Here is a 27,824-nt window from a genome sequence, read left to right as displayed (position 1 = left end):
CATTAAACTTCTTCAGCGGTGATTTTTTTAAAATGATTTCGCCAATGTGCGCAACACACGTGTTGGTGGTCGGACTGTAAACTGTGAACACATCGGTGCTCTCTGCCGTAGGTCCGTCCTGAAAGCAGACATGGCACCACAGACTGGAGTTCCGCCATGAAAGCAGGAGGATGTTGTGGTGCAGACCTGAGGACTCTGATAAGCTCGTGAAGGAGTTTCTTGGCTCTGGACAAATCGTCAGGTAAAACCTCTCCGCTGGCAGAAACATCACATACAGATTATTTATAGTGCACGGGGTCAGGGGTTGAGCAGGTCATGACGCGTTTGACCTAAAGTGAAACATGCGCAGACACAGAGTCCGAGTTAAGTTACTAAACCTGCGAATGTGGAAACACAGCAATGATAAGTGTTAATTATATTTCTAGATAGTAGCTTTGGATTTGTATTAAAGGAGAGGACATAGCAGCCGAGGGCAGCTTAACCTCGATGTTGTCGGTAAGTTAGCCTAAAGCTAGCTCTGCTGCTGCATGCTAACGGTGGTGTTAGCTGCTTCGTAGTGGTAGTTATACACGCAGAGGTGTAAAGTAAACAAATACATTTACTCAAGTTCTTCGAGGTGGGGAGTGACAAGAGGGGGAACAAGTACTCAGATCTTGTACTTGAGTAAAGGTACCAGAGTGAATGTAGTCGAGTAAAAGTACAAAGTAGCAAAAAATGTAAATACTCAAGTAAAGGACCTCAACTTTGTACTCGAGTACATTACTTGAGTAAATCGACTTGGTTACTTTACACCACTGAAGGTAACTAAATAATAAATACATTATCTCAAGTACTAGTGGACTAACTCACCTTCACACTGATTATACATATTATATTCTGCTTTATATTTTTGTTTATATTTTCTGTACATTTTTTGACCAAATAGTATTTTTTTTACTTTCTTTTTAAATGCTATTTAGTTTCATTTTATTGTTATTACATTGCCTTGTTTTACTTTTTTCATTGCCCTGCTGCAACGACAAAAATCCCTAATTGGGATCAATAAAGAAATTCTATCTTTCTATTTAAGTCAAATAATTTAAATATTTGACAAAAAGTCAATCAGAGCTTTGTTTTACCAACATTTATGGATCAATTCTTTCTAAAAATATCACATAGCTAAATGTAATCATATACACACATAAAGGCAATTTGTCTGCACAATGATTCATTTTACATTTATACTTTTATTACATTTGGCTGATTATACTTTTACTCAAGTAATATTTTGAATGGAAGACTTTTACTGTAATGAAATGTTTAGACTAATCTACTACAAGTAGCTTTTGAATACTACTTCCACCTCTGACGTTGGTGGACGGTTACACGTTAGTAAAGGGAGGGATAGGTGTTTGTGGTTAGCTAAAACTAATGGATAATGTTGCGGTAAAAAGTAACTTTTTAAGTAGTTCTTATTTCAAGCTTAAAACTGTCACACATCAGCTAAGGCAATTGGAAGATGCTTTGTTTTAGTCTTTAGTCGCTCCGTGTTTGTTTTGTTTTTGTTATTTTTATTGGAGGTTTTTTTGACACAGAAACGATCAAAGGTTAACGTTAATGGAAAACATTACACCACAAATGCTATTTGCTTAGTGCTCTCTATTCTCAAGCGCGAGACAGCTTATCAGGGTGTTTGATGATTTATTCCTGAGATACGCTTTGGAAATCGGTCGTGTTTTAATATTTATGCTCTTTATGTAATGCTCTTCATATGTTTTTATATCCTTTCTATTTGTTTTATGTTTGCTGATTGTTTTTTTATTGTGTTTCTTTTCAGAAACAAAATGATAAAAAACTGGGGTGTCATCGGGGGTGTAGCTGCTGCGGTTGCAGCTGGAGTCTATGTTTTGTGGGGTCCAATTACAGATAGAAGGAAGAGAAAGAGAGGTAAGAGTCACTGTGACCATACACAGATTAACCGGTCGAAGATAAGGAACTTACAACAAGTTGTGTTTTCCTTCAGGTATGGTTCCTGGCTTGTTGAACTTAGGCAACACCTGCTTCCTGAACTCTTTGCTTCAGGGTTTGGCAGCATGTCCGTCTTTCATCCGGTGGCTGGAGACGGTAATAGGATCGCCTCCAACCCAGTCCTGCAAAGACAACAAGCTTTCAACGACACTGCTCCAGCTACTCAATGGTATATAAAACCAGTCTGTGGTTTAACAAGTGTGGTATTTATCAGATGTGGATAAATATTCCAACCATTCAGCTGTCTGTCATGTTTTATTTCTTGCAAGAAAGTTCAGTTAGTCATACGGAGAGCAAACTGTCTGCATAGTGAAAGACGCAGAATAGAGTTTGTGTTGCATATTTAAACACAGAGAGAGAAGAAAGGCCTAACTGTTGGTGCACATAGTGTCCCTAACAACATTATGACAAATCTTCTACATCTACAGGTCTGTCTAGAGACGAGCCGGGGGAGGAAGACTTGCTCGATGCCGGGTGCCTCCTGGAAGTTCTCCGCCTGTATCGGTGGCACATCAGTTCCTTTGAAGAGCAGGTGAGTCAGTAATGCTTTTGTGTGGAACTACTTTGATATGTCCATCCATGATGTTTGATGTTTCATTTATTTCCAATTGTCTGTCTGGTTGATTTGTCCCCTCTCAGGATTCACATGAGCTCTTTCATGTTCTTACGTCTTCTCTGGACGAGGAGCGTGATCGTCAACCAAAAATCGTTCCCTTGTTTGACATGCAGTCCCTCGAGGCAAGTTATAATGTCCCTAATTTCATTATCTTTAAAGATGCACACACAAGCTGTCCTGAACCTGAATATATCAACAGTCTATGTTCTCAACCAGTGGGCCTTAGAGCGCCGTCTAGTGGTCGTGGAGGTTCTGCCAAATTGTTACTTGAATAAAAGGATCCAGGCCTTTTTATTTTTAAATGTGCTAAAAAAAAACAATAAATAAAGAAGGATCATTTTTAATGACCAGTGATGTCACCATGCCAATCCAAACGCATCAACAGGTCAAGACAATCGATCAGTTTTATGAAACAAAAAAAGGGATGCTGTAGACCAGACAGCGCCATTAAAAGTCCTGAGTGTGAGGAAATATGAGCCTCGAGACATTAAATTTGGATTCATAATGGCCGCCAGTGAAAGGTGAGTGTTGGCAGAATATTGATTTTGGTCATTACCCGCAGAAGGTGGCTTAATGCATATTTACAGCCCGGTTTATTTTATCTCCTGTTCTGTTTGATTACCTTTGATCAATTATTTGGGAAGGTATAATTTGGCCTTAAGTTATAAAAGGTTTAGAATCAGTTTACACTGTGAAGCATCTGTAGTAGCTGTATTTCATACCAATTTCTTCCTCTTTCAAAAGTCAAGTGTTAGTATATGAACTGTAGGAGTGTCAAAAATACCAAATGTGGTACTGCACTTAAATGAATCTTTGTATGTGTTTGTTTAATACCAGAGCATTCCTGATCAAGATGAGAAAACTATGACCTGCAGAAGCCGAGGTAAAGAAACATGAAATTATGAAGTAGTGAATATCAAACCGCAAAGGAACGTATTTCATCTGTATTCCCTTTTTCATTCTGCAGCCCCTCTTCATCCAATACCAAGTCCATGGAAGTCTCAGAATCCTTTTCATGGTTGTTTAACAAGCAATATGTCATGCAAGCGCTGCGAACAGCAAGTAGGTGTTTTGTTTTTTTGGACAGGGAAGGGTTTTTGTACCGGTTTGCAGTGATTTATTCCTCTTCTTTGCTTTTGGTTAGAGTCCGGTGCGGTACGACTCATTTGAGAGCCTTTCCCTGTCCATCCCTTTACCTCAGTGGGTAAGCAAACATGTCAGGAACACGCTTATATTAAAAGTTATTATGGTATCACATTTGAATACAGATTTTTGCTGTTGTGTTAGTCATCATTTGGTCTGCCTGTGTCCTCAGGGTCGACCTGTCTCTCTAGATCAGTGTCTTCAACATTTCATCTCTTCGGAAACCATCAAAGAAGTAGAGTGTGAAAACTGCACCAAGGTACACTCACTGCAGTATTTGTCTTGCTTATTCTGGTAGTCGTTTGAATAAATAAGCAATTCCTTTAGAACCATAGACGGGCAACTCTTGTGAAAAACCTACCAATGTTTGTCTCATTCCACTTCAGCTTCAACAAGGGACCTCAGTGAATGGTGAAGTGCTTGGAAGCCAGAGGACAACGTTTGTTAAACAGCTAAAACTGGGAAAGGTAACGGTCATTTATATTTAAATCACTCTACGACTACCTGATTTATGCTTCACTACCAAAGCTTGTTTGTGACCAATTTAGTAGATCAAAACTTCTCTAGTGAAAGATGTTTGATGTGTTGTTTTGTCCTTTCTTTTATGTTGTCCTCCCTATACTAGCTCCCCCAATGCCTCTGCATCCACTTACAAAGACTGACGTGGTCCAACGAGGGCACCCCCATCAAGAGACCGGAGCATGTGCAGTTTACAGAGTATCTCTCGATGGACCGCTACAAACACAACGCTCACACGCACAGAGGTCAGCGGATCAAATGTGCTCTGAATCCCAAAAAGGCAGAAAAGTCCGATGATTCCACGGGGAAGCTCTCCGCTAACGGCGCTGGTGTGTTTCCTAAACCCTTTATAATACCATTTTGATTCGCAATCAGTTTCTTTCATCGTCGTGCATTTTGTTTGTGTTTTGTTTTCCAGGAGCAGAGCATGGTAACAACAATAACAAACCTTTTTCCAACGGAACATTTTCATCAGTGTTTCTTCAGTCTCCTGGCTTGAACCCACAGCACGGCTTTACAAAGGATTTCAGGTAACTTCAATGTCAGCAATATAAGGAACTCATGCATATCAAGCTGTTCTGTGCTCTGGTGATAATCAAAGCCCATCGGTAGAGCTCAGCGATTTAGCAACTATGCCAAGGAGCACTAAAGGTTATTTTTGTTGGCTCACAAGAGCTTACAGGAAATGGAATGTTTTTTATTCAAAACGAAACACGGGGAAGAAGCGTCACTTTTTATGCTTCATATATCTGTATCAATCTCCCAGAAAACTCTACCAACCCTTACTAAATTGAGATGTAAAACTGAATACTTTTCTGTATCTGTCACTATTCGATTATCTTGCCTTTTTTAATAACTAAGGCAAGACAAGTTTATTTATATAGCACCTTTCAGCACGCGGCAATTGAAAGTGCTTTATAAAATACAATAAAAAACATTGAGAAACCATTAGAGCAGGAACACATTATAAAAATGGCATTTAAAAACAGGCATTGGGGCAGGCAAGGCGAGCAGCTCAGTCAAAAGACGCAGTAAAAAGATACGTTTTCAGTCTGGATTAAAAAATAGTAAGAGTTGTAGCAGACCTGAAGGATTCTGGGAGTTTATTCCAGATAGTTGGAGTATAAAAGCTAAATGCTGCTTCTCCTTGTTTAGTTTTGATTAAGCAGCGGCATTTTAAAATCAATTCTTTGACAGACAGGAAGCAAGTGTAAAGACGTCCACTCTTTTAGTGTTAGTGAGTACTCGAGCAGCAGCGTTCTGAATTAGCTGCAGCTTCCTGATAGAGAGACCTTTGTGAGACCTAAGCTAAATGAAAAGCGTTAATCACAGGCTTCTCCAACGATGCAACATAAATATATAAACATGACAAATAAATAAACAATAAGAATAGTGTAAATTCAGGGTTGGAGAGGAGCTTGAGACACGGCAGCCATCCGTGGCGCCTCATTATAAGATCTCTTCTGATTGTAGCGTCTCTCCTCCCAGTTCTGCAGAGTACCTTTTCCAGCTCACGGCTGTGCTGGTGCACCACGGCGACATGCACTCAGGACATTTCGTGACCTACCGCCGCAGCCCCTGCTCAGCCCGAACCTCTTCGCCCTTCAGCTCCCAGTGGCTCTGGGTGTCCGACGACTCGGTACGAAAAGCCAGCCTCCACGAGGTGCTGTCGTCCAACGCCTACATGCTCTTCTACGAGAGAGTCCGGAGACTGAACTTCGCTCCACGCTTGGAGGAGTAACACCGAACTTCTGCCTTCTCAGTCTCAGCTGTATGTGCCGGTTACCGTCAGGAGGATTATGACTTTGTGACAATGACACCAGAGAGGAACGTCGTGCTAGAGTTATCGTAGTGTTTCTCTTGCATCATGGATCCCAGCAACATGTTGGAGGTCGTTGAATGGAGCTTTCTGAATCAGGGTTGGAAGGGCTGGTGAAGTGAGTTTGAAACTTCATGTGAAAAATAATCAAACACTACAATATTTATTATTTAATAAGGTTAATATTACGTGAAAGGGCCAGTAAATGTTCAAACTTGACCAGCCATACAATAGATTACCATTTCTACCAGATCTAGCAGCCACTGACTAACCATCAACCCTGGTTTGATATTAAATCCATGAGTGGACACGTTGCCCCCTCCAGAGCGGGATGCTCTCAAACCCAAAGATTATGGACCTGCAGGATGTTTTTGTCAAGTGTCTTTGATCATGCAAACTAAAATACTTTGCTATTGTTACACTTTTTGTCATGCAACATTTTGGCTTCAATAGGACAAAACATTTGACAATATAGTGCACCGTAGTAACAGTAACAGCCCTGCAAATCATTGCTCATGTGTCAAGTTTACTGAACTCTGGCATTTCTATGATGCCGTACGATGATATTCCTGTTATTGTGTCCACTGCCTGTACGTTACATACACAGACGTAGCTAAATTAAGTATTCCTGGAGATGTTATTTAGAATTTGTTGCATTATATGATGTCAAATAGGATTCATTTTTACATAACTGTGATTTTCAAAAAGTAATCATAGCTAGCAGTGTACGTAAAACTATTGGATGAATGTTTCTATGGACTTTTTTCATAAGAGGTTGCATTTGATATTTTTCTATTTATCCAAGAGTCCTTACATTGTCATGATTTGCAGAGTTGAGGTCAAAGTGCCATGTTGTCTTTAATGGTCGATATTTTTAACACATGAAGCCATGTGTGCTAAATATGATGCATCAGAGCCATCTTGCTGGGTATTGATGTTATACGGTTTATTAATAATTTCATGCTCTCAGTTAATATAACTCCAGGTCTTAGGGTTATCCTGAATATTTCTAATTCTGTGAAGCTGCCGATTTGCTCCTACCAAACCAACTAAGTCAGATGGATAAATGGCATGGTTCAGAACCCCTTTTAATGTTTGCAATTTGCACTGATGTATATTCATGTGAGGGTGTGTGTTTTTGCGTGCAATCTGTTAAGGTGATTGTTTTCAGGTATTAAAACAATAAACAAATCAATTCAGAGTTGTATTCTTTACAGCAAAATCATAATTTAGAGATAATTATCAGAGATTGCAGGCCAGCAGAGATGCTAAATATCAGCACACACCGACATGTCCTTGACCCAAACACTACGACACATTTTTAGTGCCTAAAGCAGACATATATATATATATATAATTTACAGATAACTGGTAGGGATAGATCAGCAGGCACTTTCAAAACATTTTAAACCCATCCAACGCTAAGTCTGAACAAAATCTTTTTCAGGCAACACATCGACCATAATTAAATAAGACAAGTGTGAGTGAGCATCTTCTTGGGAAGGTCATACAGCGCACCTCTCAAAATATAATGATAATTTGTAATAAGGATGCAAGTGTCCCATTCTTCGGGCAAATTGCCGGCTGTTTTACAAGACAACTGGATGTAAAGTTACTGAAATGATGGTTTGAAATTGAATCAGTCAGACCTTTGGGTCATTTTCAACAAATATAAATTCACAGTAAAAATATGCTCATTCTTCAGAGTCCCAGTAAACAGTCCTCTCTTATTTCACCCTGTGACATCATTATAGTTTCTCAGATTTAGCAAAACCCATATTAGATTTGGGATATTCATGTGCTTGTCCATTCAGCCTAAATTGTCCCTTAGTCAGAAGATTCTTGGGCCACTGGCCAGGTTAATCCCCTACTGGTAATTTCTTTCTGTCAAGTACGATGCGTCTAAATGTCAGGTTGATGCGAGGCAGGGAAATCTTCTTGCGGACAGGCAGGCTGTGGTACCAGAAAGTATTGGTTGGGGAGTTCATGAGGAGGAGGCTCCCGTGAACGAGCTCCAGCTTCACCGGTTCAATCTGCCTGCGGCCCTGTTTTCCCCGAGCATCTCTGTGCCGGAAGATAAAGTCTCGTGGCGTTCCCAGGGAGACAGAGGCGATGGGACAGAGGGGGTCCAGCTCCTTTTCATCATCACGATGCTCGCCCATGTGATCGTGGCCATCTTTGTACCTGGAAGCGAGATTGAAAATTCAAGATTCATAGGCTTTATGTCATATGCACAGTAGCTACAGTGCAGATATGGAAATGAATATAAAAAGTACCAGGACATAACACAATAACGTATTTAAAACAATAAATAGTGTAAGATTTAAATATGAAATTGATTGAGATTTTAGCAGGGAAACAAATATAATACAAATATTATTCCCACCTGTTGACCAGGACAAAGTTGAATGCTTGTCCAGTTGTTTTTGTGACAGCATCCCGTATATATTCCAAGGTTGGAGTCCAAGAGTTGGCTAAACGTGTCACTCCTGAATAAGTGTAGGTGAGACCTGCATCTCCATATGTGGCCTGCTTTCTTGGTATATCGTACACCTTGCCAAACACCTGGACCTTAGCTTCTTCCCCTGGAACAAAATCAGCAACACTCTTTCAACTGTACACTACAACTTCTCGTCTCAACAGAAAAATGTATGATATTATACCTGTTGAGTACACCACCTCTTCCTCCAGCTGTTTAAAAAGCATGTCTGCTTCTTCTTTGGAGAACAGCAGAGCATAATCACAGTCTAGTCCTTCTGCCTCTATTTTCTGCCAGGGAACAGGATGTGAGAAGTCATCTTCCTCATCCTGCTTCATCCCCTCATCACCCTCCAGTTTGATCTTCTTCTGTGGCCTTGTTGCATCACTGATGAAGGAGCGTTTTTTCACAAACTTTTCCATTGGTTCTCAGTTTAAGGACCTGGATGATGTCAGATGTATATAAAGAGCGGTTCAAAATATCTTCAGTGTGGTTCTGCATTAAGTTTACTTGTTTATCATACCGCCTCACCACTATTTGTGATATGTTATTGTACTCAGTGCTTCATTATTAAGTAAAACAATGCAACTAACCATTATTTCAATAATTAAATAATCTGTCAGTTACTAATTCATATTAATTACTAGTTATTTTTAAAACGATGTTAGAGAATAGTGCAAACTGTCCCTGAACCCAAGGTTACATATTAAAACGGTTCAATTGTAAACACATTGAATCTACTATTATATGTGACCCTAAAGAAGCAGTAAAGCCTCGCATTTCTGAACATGGAACCACAATAATTACGGCGTTTTTGCTTGGAAGTGACTCAGATTAAAATAGACAATTCATTTCTGTTGAAGTGTTGCAAAGTAAAGATCTTAACATGCATAACATAAAACCTAACACAACTAACAGTCATTATATAATAATAACCAATAAAAAGCTAAACAAAATAGACGACACAGTAAACTTAACACAGAATAGATGCAAACCACATATTTTGCTCGAAGCAATGCTCACCCATTTACTTGACTGTGAAAACACCAAACAGCAGTGTGTCTTGAACAGAGCTCAGCTCATTAACATAACTTCGTTTCGTCACTTCTTGTTGGCGCGAACACTTCAATCCCAGCGAGAGGGGTTTAGTTTTCCAAGGAGCCCATCTCCGTTTTTCACAATAGCTTACCGTCGAGGTTTGAACAAAATGATTGGGCAAAAAACTATTAACTCATTTTTCTCACCAGTCCCGAAAAAACGGATTTCTAACGAAACAAATGAATCCGAGGAGAATGCAAAAGACCCGGTGAGCAAAACGTCTATTACTTCAGTCTGTCATTTAACATTAGCCTTGTGTGAACTGTGCAATGCTAAAATATATCCATATTAAAACATAACTTGCATTGTACTTGCGGTAGTATTAAAGCAGAGGGATGCGTAGTTTCCCGCGACACGTTCAGGGTAACCCAAGCTGCGTTCACAAGCACCGCTGTGTTGTTCCTTGTTGATAAGAGTTGTGCAATCGGCTACCAACCACGATATGTTTGTTCTGCATTGTCGAGGGTTTTTAAATCATCAAGCTGCACCTTTCTCACACGTTTTGTATTTTGGTAAATACACTAAAATTGTGCAGAAGAAGCCAAAGTCCTCGGCGGTGGAGCCTGAGGTTTCCAGCCGGTCTCCTACTCCTCTGTCCCCGGAGCAGCTGGACAGGATCGCCCGCAACAAGAGAGCAGCGCTGGAGAAAATCATTTCCGCCCAAACACCTCCAGGGTTTGGGGAGAGCTGGAGAGAGGGACTGTCGACAGAGTTTGGAAAGCCTTACTTTAAAAAAGTATGAGAAAAGGAAATACAACTGTACATAGTGTGTGTCTTGTGTTTTGAACAGTTTGAGTAACTCTACATCTGTGCCACAGTTGATGGATTTTGTTTCACAAGAGAGGAAGAGCTGCACTGTCTACCCACCTGCTGAAGAAGTCTTCACCTGGACTCAAATGTGTGACATCCAAGATGTGAGTTTATCTGCACCCCTTAAACCCCTTTAAATGTATGATTGATCCATGGCATAAATAAAAGAGGCAGACAGAAAGTATAATATAAATATATAAACAAGATGCAGTAATGTGTACAAAATAACTTCCATATAAACTAAATATGTTTTAAAGTGATTTAGCTTTAGCTTTGCTCTGTCTTTCTTTAATTTTCCAAACTGGGATCAATAAAACTATATCTTATCTTAGCAAATAAACCCCCGAAGAATAAACAAAAACGTTTTTTATTGATTTACTGTGAGACTTACTTTCTCTCCCTAAGCTCATGCAGTATATTAACCTGCTTCATCATTTTTATGACATAAATTGTCAAGCATATTTTAGCACCTCCCACGTTCCAAACCCAAACAGAACTGCCTACGTATCCCAGGAGGCACTGAGGACAAAACATGGATAATAAAAGTGCAACCAAAAACAGAAAATATGAATTGCAGGCAATTTGTTTTGGGTTGCTTTAAGATCTGCCTCTATTTCCAGGTCAAAGTGGTGATTCTTGGCCAGGATCCATATCATGGTCCTAACCAAGCCCATGGATTGTGCTTTAGTGTCAAAAGGCCAGTGCGTCCTCCACCCAGGTTAGAACCTTTTTCATTATCTCTGCCTGTGAATCACTCAGTCTTCTAACTTCAAATCACACAATGCAGTACTATGCAGTGCTTTTGACATATTTAACACACATTTTGATGCTTTTTGTTTTTTAGTTTGGAGAACATGTACAAAGAACTGGTGTCGGACATTGAAGGCTTTCAGCACCCTCAACACGGAGATCTGACTGGATGGTCCAAACAAGGTCTTTTTTAAAAGCAGTTTGTTGAATGTTTCTGCTAAGAGAGTTGTTGGCAATTACCTGACCTGCCGTCTTCTCCATCTGTGTCCTCACTCAATCAGGTGTGTTGTTGCTCAATGCTGTGTTGACCGTCCGAGCGCACAATGCCAACTCCCACAAAGACAGAGGCTGGGAGACCTTCACTGACGCCGTCGTGCAGTGGCTCAGCAGAAACCTGGAAGGCCTTGTTTTCATGCTTTGGGGAGCGTATGCTCAGAAGAAAGGAGCTGCCATTGACAGGGTTAGTCTGCAGCACTGTGGTTTTAAAACAAAGCTTATTTCTAATGTTCATTTCAAGGGTTTTAATGATCATATGCACAGGAGCTGAGCTACAGTGTAGGTATGGCAACATATTATAAATAGGACATAAGAAAAGAAAAATGAAACAGCTGGATAAATCAGAGTCAAATGTTCATGCTTTGTGTTCTGTGTTTGTAGACACGCCACCACGTCCTGCAGGCGGTGCATCCTTCCCCACTGTCCGTTCATAGAGGATTCTTCGGGTGCAGCCATTTCTCCAAGGCCAACGAGCTGCTGAAGCAATCTGGAAAGTCACCCATAAACTGGAAGTCACTTTAAGGTTTCTTGACATGTATGTTAGTTAACTTCAGACCAAAATCCACCCATAAGCTTCCACAGTTTCCTGTTTGATCAATAGAATGTGCAGATATTTCTTTATGAGACTAAAGACTTCATGTTGGCAGTTGAGAAAGTTGTGTGTTGTGCTATACACTGAATTGTCTTGCATTTCTCTTTCTCAATATGGCTTTTCAACATTGTAAATATGTGTGTGTTTTTTTTATTACTTTTTGATTGAAATTTTGCTTCCATTAAAGAGGTTCCAAAATGTGGATGATGTTTATTGATGTTTCGTAATGTGATCTTGAATATGCCCACTTCCTCAGATACATAACATACCGAGAGGAGCAGTTCATGTTCCGCTGCTTTTCGTAGGAGTGAAAACTTCTTTTTAAACCTGTTTGTAAAATATCTGGTCAGTAATTTCACCAGCAGTCACTTTGCTTAACCTAAAACAAGTAGCTTAGGTTTAATTAACATTCAGTCAAATTACCCAGTGGTGTAAAGTAACTCAGTACATGTACTTAAGTACTGTACTTCAGTACAATTTTGAGAGATTTGTACTCAAGTTTTTACATTTTTTGCTACTTTGTACTTCTACCCCACTACAATTCAGAGGTAAAAAGTGTACTTCAACTCCACTACATTTATTTACAATCTTTACTGTAGTCTCTTAACATATATATATTTTTGAATGTGAAATATAATCAACAATTTTAGTTGCACATGGAGTAGAACTTGAAAGCTTCCCTTTAGCATACTATGCAATGTAAAACCAGCTGCACCTTTACCAGCTTGATAAACACATTAATGCATCAATATTTATAATCATATATTTACTCTGAAATGGACCAATCTGCATGATTAGTACTTCTACGTTTGGTACTTTAAGTATATTTTGATGCTTATACTTTTGTACTTGAGTAACATTTTTGAATGCAGGACTTGTATCACACTACTTTTACTTAAGTAGAAGATCTGAATACTTCTCCCACCTCTGACACCTATACAAACATGAGGTTCCTTATATAAAACTAGAAAAAACAAATACTGTCCTCTTAATAAATGGACCTTTACAAGAGCACCCTAATGTGGAGATTCATTTCGGGGTAAAAAAAAACAAAACAGGAAGTAAGTCGCCTCTTCGTCGACGTAAAGGCGTGGCTCTAACAGTGACGCAATGACGTGGACAGGAAGATATTGGAAAGCTCCTTTAAAACTTCGCCCCTGTCAGGCTGGTAATGTTTGTACAGTTAAACTACTGACGATGCCTGTGGAGAGCCTGCCAGTCCGGGATGCGTCCATACATTTCCGTTTACTACAGCAGTATCTGATTCTCCTGAAGAAATACCCCATCCTTACTAAGTCTGTGACGAGGTCTGTAGCTCTGCTTATTCACTGACTGCCACTGTTCTGCAGACTCGTGTTTGTTTGAAGTTTTTTACTCAGTTTGACAGTCACAAAAATCCACGTGTGTTTTTAAAGACTACTGTTTGCTACATTATGTCGCATTTTGCAGAGGTACAGAGAAGTACTCAAATTAAGTAAAAGTACAAGTACCAGAGTGTAGGAATACTCTGTTACAAGTGAGAGTCCTGCAATCAAAAGGTTACTCAAGTAAAAGTACAGATTTATTAGCATCAAAATATAATTAAAGAAAGTAAGTAAGACAATGAGTAAGTACTCATTATACCGGTTGATCCATTTTAGAATAATATATATTATATGTTTGATTATAATTAGTGATTATTAAAGTGTTATCAAAGCTGGTAAAGGTGCAGCTAGTTTGAATGACTTTGTATACTGCAGGGTAGATTGTGAATTTTACTCCAGGGGAAAATAAAGTCTGATTTAAGTGTTGATTTTATGTCATTAGTCCAAATCTTAAAAGTAACTAAAGGTACAAAATGAATGCAGTGAAGTAAAAGTAAACAATTTACCTTTGAATTGTAGTGGAGTAGAAGTGCAAAGTAGCATAACATGGAAATACTCAAGTAAAGTACAAGCATCTCAAAATTGTACTACAGTAAATGTACTTGGTTACTTCCCACCTCTGTTGATTTGTTGGCAGTTTTCACGTTATGGTTGACTTCAAAGTTTATGTTTGTTTGCACTGACCACCGACTGACCTTTGGTGTCTGTCGCCAATCAGCATCTGCCCTGGAAACCTCCCCTAGTTTTTGACACTGATTTTATTTGATAACAAGTAATAGCGATGATAAATGTATCTGTTGGATATTAAAAGAGTTCTGTTGTGTGTTTTTAATATTTTTAGTGGCCTCCTCTCAGCTTTAGGAAATCTTCTGTCTCAGATTTTGGAGGCAAGAAAAAAGATCAAGAGTGGAGCCCCAGTCAGTGAGATTGACCCCGCTGCAGCTGCACGATATGCAACCTTTGGGTGAGACCAAATACGTGACCAAAATGTATTGTAATTGTGTGAGCGTGAACTAAAATGCTTTAACAATTGTGGAAAATGTACCTCCCCTCTATTTTATGTGTATTTCAGGGTTTTTATCACAGGCCCAGTGAGCCATTTCTTTTACCAGCTGATGGAAGTATGGCTGCCCACAACAGACCCGCTCTGCATAGTCAAACGTCTGCTACTGGATCGGCTTATTTTTGCCCCTGGCTTTCTGCTGATTTTCTACTTTGTTATGAACATCCTGGAGGTAGGTCATCTCAGAAACTGTCCCCCTTATCATCAGATTAAAGGAGCTGTCTAGTGATTTGAGATTGCACAGGCATTAAGTTGTGGTTACTACAAAATTGCTGCAGCAGAGGCCGAGATATCCTGAATAAGTTTTAGCCCTGAGTCTGAATGAAGGGAAAAATATATAGGATACACTCCCTTTCATCAACTTGAAATCATATTTTCAACAACCCAGTCAGTCACAACAGTTTTTCTGCTATAATTTGTTTGCATTTTACAGATTTAATAGAGCTTCCTATTAGAGGTCTTTAAAGTTTCAAAAATCCGAGCCCAGATTTATAAAGCCCCTGAATTAACTTTCCCAGACGGGGATCAAACCCGTCTTTTATTAAAAAGCTGTGCTTCAGACTCGTGCAGAACTGATGTTGAACCCCAGCTGTTGTCATATCTATCGTGCTGGGCAAGTTAGTTATAAAATGAATCCAACTTAACTGTTCTTCTCTTTCTAAATTTGATGAAGCATAGCCAAGCCAATAATTATTTTAGATCAAATATTATTTATTATTAAACAGATTTGTGAATATTCTATTCTGACCGTCAACTGCATACTTCTGTCTGTTATTTCTCTGCTATGCATAACATGCTATTGCTATGCACACAGTTCTTTTTCCCATTACTAATCTGATGTGTACAAATGGCAGACTGCCCATTTTGACATATGTGGTGGCATTTTTATTCATCAACTGTGGATAAAGAATCCAACCATTCAGCTGTCTTTGTCTTATTCTATTTATTGCAAGACTGTTCAGTCAGTCACACAGTGAGCATGTTGTCTGCAGAGTGAAAGACAGAGAGCAGGGTTTGGGTTGCATATTTTACCACAGAGAGGAGAAAGGGGGGGGTTAAGCTTGGCGATAATGAAAGGATCATTCTGGAAGTTAGGGAGGCAGTATCAGAATATACTCAGTCCAGGAGAAGTTGAAGGTCATACTGTTGGTGCAAATAATGTAACTAACAACACTGCTACAAATCTTCTTAATAAGGACTTTTCCCACTAATGCAATGCTTCAGCCTACATTTATTTCCCACAGTATTTGGTCCAGTGTCTATCGTGTAGTAATAAACACATGCAATATTGCTTCCATATAGACAAAAGATGAATAAATGAAACTAAATGACCTTCCCATCCCCTTTTTCCAGGCAAAAGGATGGAGAGACTTTGAAAGTAAGATGAGAGGAAGTTACTGGACTGCCTTGAAAATGAACTGGAAAGTGTGGACTCCCTTTCAGTTCGTCAATATCAACTTTGTGCCAGTTCAGGTATGCACTTCATTCACTGGCATCCTGTCATCAAATAAATGATGAATCACTTGTAATGGTTTTCCGCTTCCTCTCTGTTTTATGCTTTCAGTTCCGAGTGCTGTTTGCCAACATGGTGGCCTTATTTTGGTACGCCTACCTGGCATCTGTCAGGAAATAAAGCTTCGCTTCCTAACCTCACTGAACTGGAAGCTGTGGCTTTAGCATTGGGCGGTTTCCTCTACTACCTTTTGACCTTTTTCTAAGATGAACAATAATTCTCACATACCGTTATTTGGAGACACTTAACAAACCTGTACAATGAGGTTAAGCCATTATAACATACTATGATGTGTTGAGTACATTTGTAATGACAACATAATAAATGCAAGTGTTTTTCTTTAACAGAGCACTACTTTCACTTGTCAAATGTGATTCTGTAGTGAACATTGATTAAGATTTTGATAATGATGTCAATTTTAAATCAATGTTAGTGTGCCTTTCTGGTTTCTTCTTATGCTTGTGGTCTGTAGAGAGTGCAGCTCCACCCCTGAGCTGAAGATTCAGTAAAGAACAGGAAATGAGGAGACATGCCATTTCGATAAAGATCTTTATTTTATTCTTTAAGGTGTACATTTGTCATCAGATTTAACGTGTTGAAATAAGATAATAACATGTTTGCAAAGCCAAAACCAATAATTTTGGAATGGTTACTTATCAAGGAATGTATTAATGATTGCAATATGAATTCAAATAAATACAAATATATGTGATCTTCATTTTTAGTTTAAATAAAGGAATGTCCAGAAGTTTCATTAATTTGAAGTGTCCTCAGCCTCCTCTCAGGCGCAGGTTCAGGAAGATGGTGCTATTCGCTGTGACGTTGTAGTCGGAGAGTTTCCCCTCATTCATCTCTCTGCTCTCGTGGATGAGCCTCTGCTGGCTCACCGGGACCCGCTCTCTGGCCTCCACCTTGCTCTTGAAGTGGCTCACCGTCTCATCCGGTTTGATATCATACGTGGTGCTTACCCCCTTCTCGTTTTTAAGGAAAACCTGGATGGGGGCGGCTTCTGGGCCAACAGTAGGGACACCCTGGCCCCGGAGGGCAGACCATAGGACTCGAGGGTCGCAGAGTCGTTGTTGAGAGGTGTGCTGGAGCCGTTCACAAAGACCAGCCTCTGCGTCTCACATGGAAACCCAAGTTTCTGCTGGATGAGTATTTTCAGAGAGCCCACTGTGTCCTGCGGGTGCACATTCATGGTGTGGGAGGACCCATTCAGCATACTGATGATTAGTTCCATGATGAAAATGGCCTGGAAGATAGGTGAATACATTCAGAGGTGGAAGTACTAAGATTGTAGAAGTAGAAGTACCAGAGTGTAGGACTACTCTGTTATATGTAAAAGCCATGCAACTAGAATGTTTCTCAAATTAGAGTCCAAAAGTATTCGCACACAAATATACTTAAAGTACCAAAAGTAAAAGTACTCATTATGCAGATTGGCCCATTTCAGAATAATATACATTACATGTTTTGTTTATATTTATTGATACATTAAAGTGTTATCAACGCTAATAAAGGTGCAACCTATTTAATATATTTGTATAATGAAGGGTAACTTACTCCAGGAGTAACTACAGTGTTCTTATACTTCACACCATTAATGCAAGTCTGCAAGGTAACTAAACTTAATGAATAAATGCAGTGGAGTTAAAGTACACTATTTACCTTTGAACTTTAGTAGAGTAGAAGTACAAAATAGCAAACTCCCTTATAAAGAATAAGTACAATGACTGAGTAAATAGTAATTTTACATCACTGAATACATTAATAAATAAGTCTACATGAAAAAACGAGAAGAATAAAGTATCACGATACATTTCAGGACAGTGCTGATAAAGAACGCTTCTTACCTTGAGTTCAGTTTAGAAAATAATTGCCAGAAACTTCGGTGTTCTTCAGACGGTGTCAGGAATTGATGTGTTGTCGCAGCTGTGGTTTCCTCTCTCCACTGTTTATATACAGTGTGCCCAGCTGATCGGTTCCACCCCCTCACTTCAGATTCGTTTTCCCTTTCCTTCCTTCAACATTTTCGGTTTCTATTCTCCAAAAAGGACGGTGCAGTGTTTTGGTCATTGTAAAGTGCATGAGGCTATATTACCAAACCTTTTTCCTTGACGTAATCTTGTCCTGTTCTTCAATAGCCTGCCAACTCCTAATAAACTCCAAGTTACTTTTTTTTATTATTGATATTCCAAAGAATTAAACCATAACAATAACTACGAATAGACTGTGCAGTTAACCCAACAAGGGAATAAGATAACTGTAGGAGTTTGCCTAAAATGAGCAGCATGAATTTAAAGTAGGTTATTAGGTGTGATTATTGCATCAGAGATGAGTTTTGCTGGTATTTCTGGAAACTGTTGATAACATTCTCCAGGGGCATAGCTAGGCCTATTTTGTTTTAAAGCCCACCCAAATAAAAAATGTGAAATTTAAAAATAAAAATAATAAAAAGGGCATTCACGTCAGGTGCTCCTTTTTGAAGAATACAGTTTTTTGAATGAAAATATTTCCTTTAATCGTCATTGGTCATGTTATTTTTATACTTTGATTGATTCATATATTTTTCATATTAGTGTTGAGAGTTGTGCCCCCTCCCCTTACCAAGAAGCCCCTGACATTCTCTTTCTGTATGGTGTATTTGTTTTAACATTTAGAAATATTTTATAGACTCCTCTCTTTTATGACACATTCAGGTTTTCCTTCTCCCTTAAGTTTTGACATTGTTGTGACACAGTATCTTTAACTGCCATACATATTATTGATGTCATTTTTTGGTTCGTTGTTTACATATTTATTTTTCATCAATATTGATTGTTATATTAACACTACGCAGGAACTATGTGTTTACATCCCATGTTGTTCGGGGACACCTTTAGTTGTTGCAACCACCTCCAAGAAGCAGCATGAGAAGTGTATACTCTGCTATAAGTTGAACGTTTAAGAAGTTTAAGGTCATGACAATATACGTTTGAAGATGTGTGGACTCGTTCTCGTTCGGTTGTGTGCAGCCAGCGAGGTGTGTTTATTTACGTGTTTATGTTTCGTCACTCATATTCGTTTTGTCTTTACAGTTGTGTGTGATATGAATGCTTGTTTACTTGTATGTATTTTGTATTTGAACAGTTCGACGGTGGATTTGATGACGGTGATGTTGGAGCGCAATTAAGAGGAATAAATCCACCTGTAACAAAGAGCTATGGTGTCGTGTATTAACTGGAGGGAGTGACAGTATCTCTTTGGTTAATTTAACTGCATACTTTACTCATGTAAGGCGACTGTTTAGATTAGAGGGAAAGCTCCGTTCATTAGCTTTACCCCTCCTCCTGTGAGATTTGGTTTGTATCGTAAATAATAATCAAGAGTAAAACATGGTTTTACACCACTTGAAATGAAGGGTTAGTGTTAGGGTTAGGAAAAATGTGTTGTATTAAAAAGCTGTGCTTCAGACTCGTGCAGAACTGATGTTGAACCCCAGCTGTTGTCATATCTATCGTGCTGGGCAAGTTAGTTATAAAAGATGGACTAAGATAGACAATAATTCTCACATACAGTTATTTGGAGACACTTAACAAACCTGTACAATGAGTTTAAGCCATGGTAACATACTGCTGTGATGTGTTGAGTACATTTGTAATGACAACATAATAAATGCAAGTGTTTTTTTTCGTAATGTCAATTTTAAATCAATGCTAAAGTGTGCTTTTCTGGTTTCTTCTTATGGTTGTGGTCTGTACAGAGTGCAGCTCCACCCCTGAGCTGAAGATTCAGTAAAGAACAGGAAATGAGGAGACATGCAATTTCGATTAAGATCTTTATTTTATTCTTTAAGGTGTACATTTGACATCAGATTTAACGGGTTGAAATAAGATAATAACATGTTTGTAAAGATAAAACCAATCATTTTGGAATGGTTACTTATCAAGGAATGTATTAATGATTGCAATATGAATTCAAATAAATACAAATATATGTGATCTTCATTTTTAGTTTAAATAAAGGAATGTCCAGAAGTTTCATTAACTTGAAGTGTCCTCAGCCTCCTCTCAGGCGCAGGACCAGGAAGATGGTGCTATTCGCTGTGACGTTGTAGTCGGAGAGTTTCCCCTCATTCATGTCTCTGCTCTCGTGGAGGAGTCTCTGCTGGCTCACCGGGACCCCCTCTCTGGCCTGCACCCTGCTCTTGAAGTGGCTCACCGTCTCATCCGGTTTGATATCATACGTGGTGCTTACCCCCTTCTCGTTTTTAAGGAAAACCTGAATGGGGGCGGCCTTCTTGGCCAACAGTAGGGACACCATGGCCCCGGAGTGCAGACCATAGGACTCGAGGGTCGCAGAGTCGTTGTTGAGAGGTGTGCTGGAGCCGTTCACAAAGACCAGCCTCTGCGTCTCACGTGGAAACCCAAGGTCCTGCTGGATGAGTATTTTCAGAGAACCCACTGTGTCCTGCGGGTGCACATTCATGGTGTGGGAGGACCCATTCAGCATACTGATGATTAGTTCCATGATGAAAGTGGCCTGAAAGATAGGTGAATACATTCAGAGGTGGAAGTACTAAGATTGTTTACTACGTTTCAAGTAGAATTAGGCGAGTGTACAAACTGTACTCTATTACAAGTAAAAGTCCTGCCATCAAAATGTTACTCAACTTAAAGTACCAAAAGTATAAGTGCTCATTATGCTGACTGGCCCATTTCAGAATAATATATATTAACTGTTTTGATAATATTGTATGTATACATTAAAGTGTTATCAAAGCTAGTAAAGGTGCAGCTAATTTAATACATCTGAATAGTTTAGGGTAACTGGTGAATTTAATCCAGGTGTGACTACAGTCTTATTTAAGGGTTAAGAATATTTCACACCATGTATAATACAAATCTGTGAGGTAACCAAATGTAATAAATAAATGCTGTGGAGTAGAATTACAAAACAGCAAAACATTTAAACAAATAAGTACAGTGACCAAATAAATACTCTACATCACTGAAGACATTAATATAAATAAGTCTACTTGAAAAAAACGAGAAGAATAAAGTATCACGATACATTTCAGGACAGTGCTGATAAAGAACGCTTCTTACCTTGAGATCAGTTTAGAAAATAAATGCCAGAAACTTCGGTGTTCTTCAGACGGTGTCAGGAATTGATGTGCTGTCGCAGCTGTCTGAGGTTTCCTCTCTCTACTGTTTATATACAGTGTGCCCAGCTGATCGGCTCCACCCCCTCACTTCAGATTTGTTTTCCCTTTCCTTCGTTCAACATTTTCGGTTTCTATTCTCCAAAAAGGACGGTGCAGTGTTTTGGTCATTGTAAAGTGCATGAGGCTATATTACCAAACCTTTTTCCTTGACGTAATCTTGTCCTGTTCTTCAATAGCCTGCCAACTCCTAATAAACTCCAAGTGACTTTTTTTAATTATTGATATTCCAAAGAATTAAACCATAACAATAACTACGAATAGACTGTGCAGTTAACCCAACAAGGGAATAAGATAACTGTAGGAGTTTGCCTAAAATGAGCAGCATGAATTTAAAGTAGATTATTAGGTGTGATTATTGCATCAGAGATGAGTTTTGCTGGTATTTCTGGAAACTGTTGATAACATTCTCTTTCTGTATGGTGTATTTGTTTTAACAACTATACATATTTAATAGACTCCTCTCTTTTATGACACAATCAGGGTTTCCTTCTCCCTTAAGTTTTGACATTGTTGTGGCCAGTGTTGGGTATAGTTACTTTGGAAAGTAGTTAATTAGGTTACAACGTTACTATCAATTAAAAGTAATCAGTTACGTTACAGCGTTACCTATTAATAAAAGTAACGCGTTAGAGTACTCCTGCGTTACCGAAAATTAAAAGCCGTTTGCAGCGCCTCGCACATGCTGCAGCTTAACTGACGCAGACACACAGCCTACTTTAAATGCACCGAGACGTCCTGACAATGAATAACATCATCCAACCAAATTAACTCTGCAGGATAACAATAACAAGAAAGACACTCAGTTATATGCCACATAGCATTTTATTTTTTAAATCACAGAACATGTGATCAAGATTCAGGAGTTGCCTAACGTTTGGTACCCAGCCCAGGTAGCCGATATGATGCAGTTATGAAAGTGCATGAATTTACGTGCGCTTAAGTAAACAGAATCTGAGGTAAACAGGTTGCAGATTCAGATCCATTTATAAATTAACGACCAATCAACGATCTAACAAAAATGCCGAATAAAACGAACAATAAAATCGCTCACTGGCACACAGCAGGCAAATTACAAATATAGCCTAATAGCTGAACTATGAAAATACTATTCAAGTATCACAGGCCTAAACTCACATTTACTCTTCAAAGTAGTGATTGAAACGTAGCAAAAGAAGACTTTCGAAACGTTTTTCAACAACCCAGAGAGTGCATTTCACCGTTATGTTGTTCTTGTCCTTTTCGCTGGTGAATTGAAAATAATGTGCGTACTTCCACGATGAAAACGCTGACCTCTCTGCCATCTTGCCGGGGGTTCGAGACACACACACACACACACACACACACACACACACACACACACACACACACACACACACACACACACACACACACACACACACACACACACACACACACACACACACACACACACACACACAGGTAATGTAGGTCAGCAGCAGGGCACAGACGCATCACAGCGCTGCGCCTCCGCTGACACATCCGCAGGTGGCACAGAACTGTCTGACAAAAAGCAGGCTGCAGTCGGGATTTTAACGGATTACTTTCTTTTTTTTAAATAACTGAGTTACTGATTACCGAACGCACGAAACTAACGCGTTACGTTACTCGTTACTCGATAAAAGTAATTAGAGTACTCTAATGCGTTACCCACAACACTGGTTGTGACACAGTATCTCTTTGGTTGTTTTACCTGCATACTTTACTCATGTAGGGCGACTGTTTAGATTAGAGGGAAAGCTCTGTTCATTAGCTTTACCCCTCCTTCTGTGAGATTTAGTTTGTATCGTAAATAATAATCAAGACTAAAAAATAGTCTTACGACACTTAAAATGAACGCCTCAGGACTCCCTTGTAATGCTCAGGTGACCCCCACGTGGGATGACACTTTGATGATTCACAGATAAGATCATGTAAAGACAGGAATATGAGGAGTGTCTAGTTTTTAAAGGAAAGGGGAAATCCTTTCACGTCAGAGACTATTTTTAGCCACACCAAACACTGCTGACTCACAATTTTTGCTAACATGAACCTGAAACTAAGATTAGATGTAACTGTACTGCAGGTGTAAATGAAACTGAACAATAACAATAACACAATCTTAATGCAGGACCTTAAGGTTTTATTTACACAATCTCCAACTTTTTATGTTTGTAATAGATATCATAACTCTGAGTGTTTCAGTATGGTTGCCCTTTCCTCCCTCGTTGATAGAGGAGTATTTCCTGTGTTGAAGAAAATAAATATCAGTTAAGGAAACCCTCTGAGAGTCACGGGAGCGTATACACTCCCAAATATCACGTCATCTTCAGAGCGTCATAACTTCTCAGCAGTTTGAGCTAGAGACATGCCTCTTAAACTACAGAAACAGCGCTAAACAACGATATCAAGTGTGTCCATGAATACCCCATTCTGGTTCAAAGCATGCCAGGTGGCCCTGTGTGTGACTGTGGACAGCAACTGCCATGATATACATCATGTTTAGACATAAAAATGATGGGCCGAAGTCACGAACAGAAGTTAGAAGCTTCTAATCACTTCTGGCACAATCCCAACAAATTCAGGTTTCAAGGTTTCAAGGTTTTATTGGTCATATGCACAGCATATACAACGTATATGTTGTGCATATGAAAATCTTATATCCCATGCTCCTCCAGCAACTCAACATACATGGTGCAAATAAGATAAATAAAATAGTGTAAAAAGAGAGAAGAATATTTACAATAACAACAATAAAGATTTCAGGATGTAAATATACATATGTGGAATACATTGAAAGTATTTAAATACTTTACACTGTTGAATGAGGAGGTATGGACAGATGCATATATTACGTATAAACAGATGTATATGGCAGATATATACAATATATAGATATGTGCACTATAAACAGATATGTATGGCAGATGTGTATAATATATATATATATATACATATATATATATGTATATATATTATATGTATGTGTGTACTATAAACAGATGTGGGTAGACATTCACAGAGCTCAGGAGTTCAGCAGTCTTACAGCCTGTGGTATAAAACTGTCCCTGAGTCTGGTGGTCTTGGTCCGGATGCTGCGGTACCGTCTGCCAGATGGCAGCAGACGGCACAGATTGTTGCTGGGGTGATGGGGGTCCTTTATTGTCCTACCGGTATTCTTCCTACACCGCTGGGTGTAGAGGTCCTCCATGGATGGCAGCTCCGTCCTGGTGATGTGCTGAGCCGTTTTCACCACCCTCTGTAGAGTCTTACGGTTGAGGGCGGTGCAACTGCCATACCAGGCGGTGATGCAGCCAGTCAGGATACTCTCGATGGTGCACCTGTAGAAGTTGCAGAGTATCCTGGAGTCCATGTTGAACTTCCGCAGCCTGCGGAGGAAGAAGAGCCGCTGTCGAGTTGTCTTGGATATGACCCTGGTGTGATGTGTCCATGTCAGGTCCTCACTGATGTTTACCCAGAGGAACCTGAAGCTGCTGACTCTCTCCACAGGAGTCCCATCGATGGTGATGGGTGTGTGTGCCTCTCTCTGCCTCTTCCTGTAGTCCACAATCAGCTCCTTTGTTTTGCTGACGTTGAGATGGAGGTTGTTGTCATGGCACAAAGATATCAGGGCTCTGACCTCCTCTCTGTATGCCGTCTCTTTGCCGTCTGTGATCAGGCCGATGATGGTCGTGTCGTCAGCAAACTTGATGATGATGTTGGAGCTGTGTGCGGCCACACAGTCATGCATGAACAGGGAGTAGAGGAGAGGGCTGAGCACACAACCCTGAGGGGCTCCGGTGTTGAGGGTCAAGGTGGAGGATGTGATGTTCCCCATCCGCACTGCCTGGGATCTGCCCGTCAGGAAGCTCAGGATCCAGTCACAGAGGGCGCTGTTGAGCCCGAGGTCCCTGAGCTTAATGATGAGCTTGGAGGGCACAATGGTGTTGAATGCTGAACTGTAGTCAATGAACAGAATTCTCACATAAGTGTTCCTCTGGTCCAGGTGGGAGAGGGCAGTGTGGAGGGTGAGGGAGATGGCATCATCCGTGGACCTGTTTGCTCTGTAGGCAAACTGCAGGGGGTCCAGTGAGTCAGGGAGGGATGAGGTGATACAAGTTTTGACTAACAGCTCAAAGCACTTCATGATAATGGAGGTGAGTGCAACAGGGCGGTAGTTATTGAGGCAGATAGGTTTTGTCTTTTTGGGGACAGGGACAATGATGGACTCTTTAAAACATGTGGGGACTACAGACTGGAGCAGTGACCTATTGAAAATGTCTGTGAACACATCTGTCAGCTGAACTGCACACACCTTGAGAGCACGGCCAGGGATGCCATCAGGTGCAGGAGCCCTGTCTGTGTTGATCCTTTTCAGAGATCTACACACATCTGCACTGGTTAAAACCAGTACAGTGCAACAACCAGTGCAAATGTGGGCAACTTTCTGTGTTGAATGTTTTTGACAATATTATGGTTAGCAGTTCTGTTTTTATGAACTAAGTTAAAATTCAAGGTGCGTTTTTAGATTTATTTTTGTTTTGTGGTATAAATCCCCTATTATAGAGTATAGAAGTCTTTAATGAGTGACATTTAACATTACATGATAATCTGCTGATTTCTGGGATGGGTAACACCTGATTATACTGTAAAAAAGGATGATTTACAAGGCAAAAAACTCAAATATACCAAATCCGAACAGTCCTAATGTGTGTCTCAGAAATGTACAGCTACAAACAAAACAGGAAGAGAAAGATACGTCATCCTTAAGTTTAAATTAATGTACAGAACATATAGAGAATAACTAAATGGATTAATAACAAAACACTGAGTGTATGTTGCCTACAGTATTAACAGTATGAGCAGTGTGAAATGAATACACAGATATACACAGGATACAAATAAGAGACAGATTCCAACATATAAACTGTAGATAAGTACAGGTAAAGACAGCAGTATAGATGTGAATACACAGGGAGATTTATAGTGAGGACTGGAGCAGAAAAATGTGTAACAAACTATGTTTAAGGGAGTGATGAATGAGGAATATTTGGACACAACTCTGATTAGTTATTCAGTCATAGAGAAACCATTAGTATACATGTATGGGAATAGCATACAGTGTAGTGGGCCAGATATACATCAGCAACCAATGAGCCTTGTTCAATTTCATTCCCAAATAGTCTTAGTTATTTAAAATCAATGATAAAATCCACACTGATGTTTAAAAACACATGTATTCAGGTTTGTTCTCACCTGGTGGTGCCACAAAATATTCTTCAACTGTGTGTTTGGAGAGCTGAAGCAGTTCTTCAGCACAGTCCCCTTCTGTCACTGCATCGACCCTAAGGTTTAATGACCTGAATGTGCATGGATGAAACATAACAATATTTATGCAATAGGCTCAGTTCAAAACTGTGCTGCACTTGTGACTCATTTGATGGGATGAGAAGGCCCACATGCACATACGCTGTTATCAAAGCTGGTAAAGGTGCAGCTACTTTTAATGACTTTGTATACTGCAGGGTAGATTGTGAATTTTACTCCAGGGGAAAATAAAGTCTGATTTAAGTGTTGATTTGATTTCTTATAATCCAAATCTGGAAAGTAACTAAAGGTACAAAATGAATGCAGTGAAGTAAAAGTAAACCATTTACCTTTGAATTGTAGTGGAGTAGAAGTACAAAGTAGCATAACATGGAAATACTCAAGTAAAGTACAAGCATCTCAAAATTGCACTTAAGTAAAGTATTAAAGTAAATGTACTTGGTTACTTCCCACCTCTGTTCATCGGTTGGCAGTTTTCACGTTATGGTTGACTTCAAAGTTTATCTTTGTTTGCACTGACCACCGACTGACCTTTGGTGTCTGTCGCCAATCAGCATCTGCCCTGGAAACCTCCCCTAGTTTTTGACACTGATTTTATTTGATAACAAGTAATAGCGATGATAAATGTATCTGTTGGATATTAAAAGAGTTCTGTTGTTTGTTTTTGATATTTTTAGTGGCCTCCTCTCAGCTTTAGGAAATCTTCTGTCTCAGATTTTGGAGGCAAGAAAAAAGATCAAGAGTGGAGCCCCGGTCAGTGAGATTGACCCCGCTGCAGCTGCACGATATGCAACCTTTGGGTGAGACCAAATACGTGACCAAAATGTATTGTAATTGTGTGAGCGTGAACTAAAATGCTTTAACAATTGTGGAAAATCGACCTCCCCTCTATTTTATGTGTATTTCAGGGTTTTTATCACAGGCCCAGTGAGCCATTTCTTTTACCAGCTGATGGAAGTATGGCTGCCCACAACAGACCCGCTCTGCATAGTCAAACGTCTGCTACTGGATCGGCTTATTTTTGCCCCTGGCTTTCTGCTGATTTTCTACTTTGTTATGAACATCCTGGAGGTAGGTCATCTCAGAAACTGTCCCCCTTATCATCAGATTAAAGGAGCTGTCTAGTGATTTGAGATTGCACAGGCATTAAGTTGTGGTTACTACAAAATTGCTGCAGCAGAGGCCGAGATATCCTGAATAAGTTTTAGCCCTGAGTCTGGATGAAGGGAAAAATATATAGGATA

General features: G+C 39.6%; 6 protein-coding genes and 1 long non-coding RNA gene across 10 annotated transcripts; 3 read left to right on the top strand and 4 right to left on the bottom strand.

Moving 5' to 3' along the window:
* Positions 1-74: 74 nt before the first annotated feature.
* Positions 75-7,299, top strand: usp30 (ubiquitin specific peptidase 30). 2 transcript variants are annotated; one of them, XM_063896834.1, is made up of 13 exons: positions 75-241; positions 1,817-1,926; positions 2,003-2,176; positions 2,436-2,539; positions 2,647-2,745; positions 3,461-3,506; positions 3,591-3,685; positions 3,768-3,827; positions 3,939-4,025; positions 4,153-4,233; positions 4,392-4,614; positions 4,704-4,815; positions 5,774-7,299. In XM_063896834.1, exons 1-13 carry the CDS (start codon positions 171-173, stop codon positions 6,024-6,026), a joined length of 1,515 nt encoding a protein of 504 aa, XP_063752904.1. In that variant the 5' UTR covers positions 75-170; the 3' UTR covers positions 6,027-7,299. The 2 variants fall into 2 exon arrangements, with proteins under 2 accessions (XP_063752904.1, XP_063752905.1); XM_063896835.1 differs by lacking the exon at positions 75-241 and adding an exon at positions 310-495.
* Positions 7,296-10,483, bottom strand: alkbh2 (alkB homolog 2, alpha-ketoglutarate dependent dioxygenase). 3 transcript variants are annotated; one of them, XM_063896839.1, is made up of 4 exons: positions 9,986-10,483; positions 8,768-9,024; positions 8,491-8,689; positions 7,296-8,288 (listed from the first exon to the last, which is right to left on the bottom strand). In XM_063896839.1, the coding sequence occupies exons 2-4, from the start codon at positions 9,003-9,005 to the stop codon at positions 7,964-7,966; spliced, it is 762 nt and encodes a 253-aa protein (XP_063752909.1). In that variant the 5' UTR covers positions 9,006-9,024; positions 9,986-10,483; the 3' UTR covers positions 7,296-7,963. The 3 variants fall into 3 exon arrangements, with proteins under 3 accessions (XP_063752909.1, XP_063752907.1, XP_063752908.1); XM_063896837.1 differs by having other exon boundaries at positions 9,607-10,480; XM_063896838.1 differs by lacking the exon at positions 9,986-10,483 and having other exon boundaries at positions 8,768-9,594.
* On the top strand, positions 9,647-12,311 carry unga (uracil DNA glycosylase a). The gene is made up of 7 exons (XM_063896836.1): positions 9,647-9,889; positions 10,217-10,417; positions 10,500-10,595; positions 11,112-11,209; positions 11,336-11,424; positions 11,523-11,701; positions 11,899-12,311. The coding sequence occupies exons 1-7, from the start codon at positions 9,791-9,793 to the stop codon at positions 12,037-12,039; spliced, it is 903 nt and encodes a 300-aa protein (XP_063752906.1). The 5' UTR covers positions 9,647-9,790; the 3' UTR covers positions 12,040-12,311.
* On the bottom strand, positions 11,748-27,050 carry LOC134873337 (uncharacterized). The gene is made up of 3 exons (XR_010166946.1): positions 26,910-27,050; positions 26,509-26,612; positions 11,748-12,004 (listed from the first exon to the last, which is right to left on the bottom strand). It is a non-coding gene; the product is annotated as an uncharacterized LOC134873337 (long non-coding RNA).
* pxmp2 (peroxisomal membrane protein 2) lies at positions 13,201-16,393 on the top strand. Its single transcript, XM_063896840.1, has 5 exons — positions 13,201-13,416; positions 14,315-14,437; positions 14,546-14,708; positions 15,890-16,009; positions 16,101-16,393. The coding sequence occupies exons 1-5, from the start codon at positions 13,220-13,222 to the stop codon at positions 16,167-16,169; spliced, it is 672 nt and encodes a 223-aa protein (XP_063752910.1). The 5' UTR covers positions 13,201-13,219; the 3' UTR covers positions 16,170-16,393.
* On the bottom strand, positions 16,585-17,990 carry LOC134873336 (polyubiquitin-B-like). Its single transcript, XM_063896845.1, is given in 3 exon segments — positions 16,585-17,052; positions 17,055-17,301; positions 17,903-17,990. Coding segments are annotated over 2 exon segments (468 nt in total). The 5' UTR covers positions 17,290-17,301; positions 17,903-17,990; the 3' UTR covers positions 16,585-16,819.
* LOC134873335 (polyubiquitin-like) lies at positions 19,853-21,270 on the bottom strand. The gene is made up of 2 exons (XM_063896843.1): positions 21,137-21,270; positions 19,853-20,570 (listed from the first exon to the last, which is right to left on the bottom strand). Exon 2 carries the CDS (start codon positions 20,556-20,558, stop codon positions 20,088-20,090), a length of 471 nt encoding a protein of 156 aa, XP_063752913.1. The 5' UTR covers positions 20,559-20,570; positions 21,137-21,270; the 3' UTR covers positions 19,853-20,087.
* Positions 27,051-27,824: the final 774 nt, after the last annotated feature.

Source organism: Eleginops maclovinus, chromosome 12 (genome assembly GCF_036324505.1).
Source record: "Eleginops maclovinus isolate JMC-PN-2008 ecotype Puerto Natales chromosome 12, JC_Emac_rtc_rv5, whole genome shotgun sequence".
In the NCBI taxonomy this organism is placed as follows: domain Eukaryota; kingdom Metazoa; phylum Chordata; class Actinopteri; order Perciformes; family Eleginopidae; genus Eleginops; species Eleginops maclovinus.
The sequence above is the reverse complement of the archived record's forward strand: the minus strand, read 5'-3'. Positions and strand labels throughout refer to the sequence as shown.